The sequence below is a fragment of the Phytophthora parasitica genome (genome assembly GCF_000247585.1).
Source record: "Phytophthora parasitica INRA-310 unplaced genomic scaffold supercont2.125, whole genome shotgun sequence".
NCBI classification, from domain to species: domain Eukaryota; phylum Oomycota; class Peronosporomycetes; order Peronosporales; family Peronosporaceae; genus Phytophthora; species Phytophthora nicotianae.
In genome coordinates, this window is record NW_008649111.1 from 65,426 (window position 1) to 67,489 (window position 2,064).

Below are 2,064 nucleotides of genomic sequence, written 5' to 3' on the forward strand. Positions count from 1 at the left end.
CAAGTAGGAACTATTGAGGGCACACTGAACGACGTCATGTACGGATCAGCTTCGTTTGACGCAGTGGGGACATTGATCAAGTCGTCCTATACAGCCGAGGAGGTCGTAGACGCAGAGACTTTATATGAACTCCAGGGTCCTACTTCCGAAGAGCCCTTCCGATTCCTCGGCATCAAGTGGGTTGTCAAGTCCACCTCGTCCACCGTTAAGGCCTTTGTGTGGCCACGGGACCTTACGTTTATCGCAGCAACAGGTATATTGACACGTCAGGGTGGCGAACGAGTGGGTTACCACTTGATGCACTCGGTGGATCTCGGCAAAGGTTATGGTCCTCTCGAAGGAAAGCGGATCGTGCGTGGCCGAATCTCTTCGTGCTATCTGTATCGACAAACATCTTCAAACACCGTGGATGTGTACATGAAGACCAATTTTGAGCCGAATGGGTCGGTTCATGAAAGTGTTGCACTACTATCAGCGGCGAACAGTCTTACGTATTGCTTGAAGTCGTCACTATGCGCTCAAAACAAGAAATTGTCGTGGCTTCTGGCACACCCGAAGATTGACGACACCGAAGCTGGTTCTGCACGACCGAGTACTGTGCGGATCAAGAAACGCAACGACTGTGGAGTTTGTACGAGACCGATTGGCACATTTTCACGATGTCATACCTGTCGTGTTTGCAATGCCCGCGCATGCTCGACGTGCTTTGTCAAGAAGAAATTGAGTTTTCCTGGCCAAGGACACAAGACTGTGGAGCAACGTTCTGTTGTTATTTGCACGCACTGCCTCACCCACGCTCGGAAACTCAACTCGTTGGAAATCGCGGAAAAGGAAGTGATCGAACGGCAGCAAATGAACAGACGACGTGGCACTCTTCGAACAACAGGATCCTCGACACGTAGCATTCGTAGCCGAAGCAATAGTCGTCCTGATATTAACCGGCGTCGACGTGGAACTGTCACTGGGCGCACAGCCAACGAACAGGAGAAGTTCGAGAATGAAAAGGTATTCCACACTGCCCCCGTTCGAAGGGTAAGTCGAACGCCACGCCAAACTCACTCCCAGAGGAAGTTGGACTCGAATACGAAGCCAGCATGGGATTATAACTCTGAGACGGAGGACATTGGCGATGAGAATGACACGGTGGTGAGTTCCAACACGGTGTTGCTGCCTGTGGACTCGGAACCACGCAAAACTCGCGCGAGGGATACGAGAACACGAAGCAACAGCAGGAAGACAATCACCATGCAAAACTTAAGCAAGAACGACGCAGAGATTCCTGTCGTGGATCATCCGGATGTGTGGGATGTCGACTCTGATACGGATGAAGTCGACTACTTGGTGAGTTCTCAGGAGGTGCCGATACTGGGCGAGACACTCCCTGAGGCTGTGGTACAATACGCTTGGGGAGCGGTGGTGCCGTCTCCTACCAACAAGGAGGCACCCGCGACTTCAGCTTCGTGGCCATCGCCACCATCGTCGCCGTTGCCATCCCCGACTCCGTTGCCAAAGGAAAAGGAGGACTCGTGGCCAACAGCTCAAGGTGAGCGAGCGTCGGTGTGGACGCCGCCCATTTCACAGCCAACGACGATTCCTCGAATCCACGCAGGAGCTTCGACTCAGGAAGTATTGGCACAGTTCGCGGAGCTTTGCAACGCAGCAGAAAACGTGTATCAGGCGGCAAGAAAACACACCATCACGCACTTGGACCCCACAGTGCTACCAACGCGTCAAAATAACACCAGACTCGACATGAGCGCTGTGGACTAAGCAGAGAGCACTAGAACAGAGTAATAAGGTTAACAAACTACCAAAACTACTTCAAAAGTACTGATGAACTCATTTTTGCTTATCAAAATCTAGGCAACTTCAACATTAGAGTGTAGCCATTTCCATTTTTTTCATGCTTTTGCAATCAAATCAAAACTCATATTTTTATTTTGGTTTTTTTGTTTTTCGTTTGAAATAAATGTCAACACACACTGGTAGTGTGTCTACCCGACCCGAGTGGGTTGTCTACACTTGGTAGGCCTGGAGGGTGGCGGGAGCGCCAAAGTGCACCTG

The 2,064-nt window shown here is 50.9% G+C and overlaps 1 protein-coding gene across 1 annotated transcript; it reads left to right on the forward strand.

Moving 5' to 3' along the window:
• Window position 1: 1 nt before the first annotated feature.
• PPTG_19573 (hypothetical protein) lies at window positions 2-1,770 on the forward strand (the record flags this gene model as incomplete). The annotated part of the gene is made up of 1 exon (XM_008917940.1): window positions 2-1,770. The coding sequence occupies exon 1, from the start codon at window positions 37-39 to the stop codon at window positions 1,768-1,770; it is 1,734 nt and encodes a 577-aa protein (XP_008916188.1). The 5' UTR covers window positions 2-36.
• Window positions 1,771-2,064: the final 294 nt, after the last annotated feature.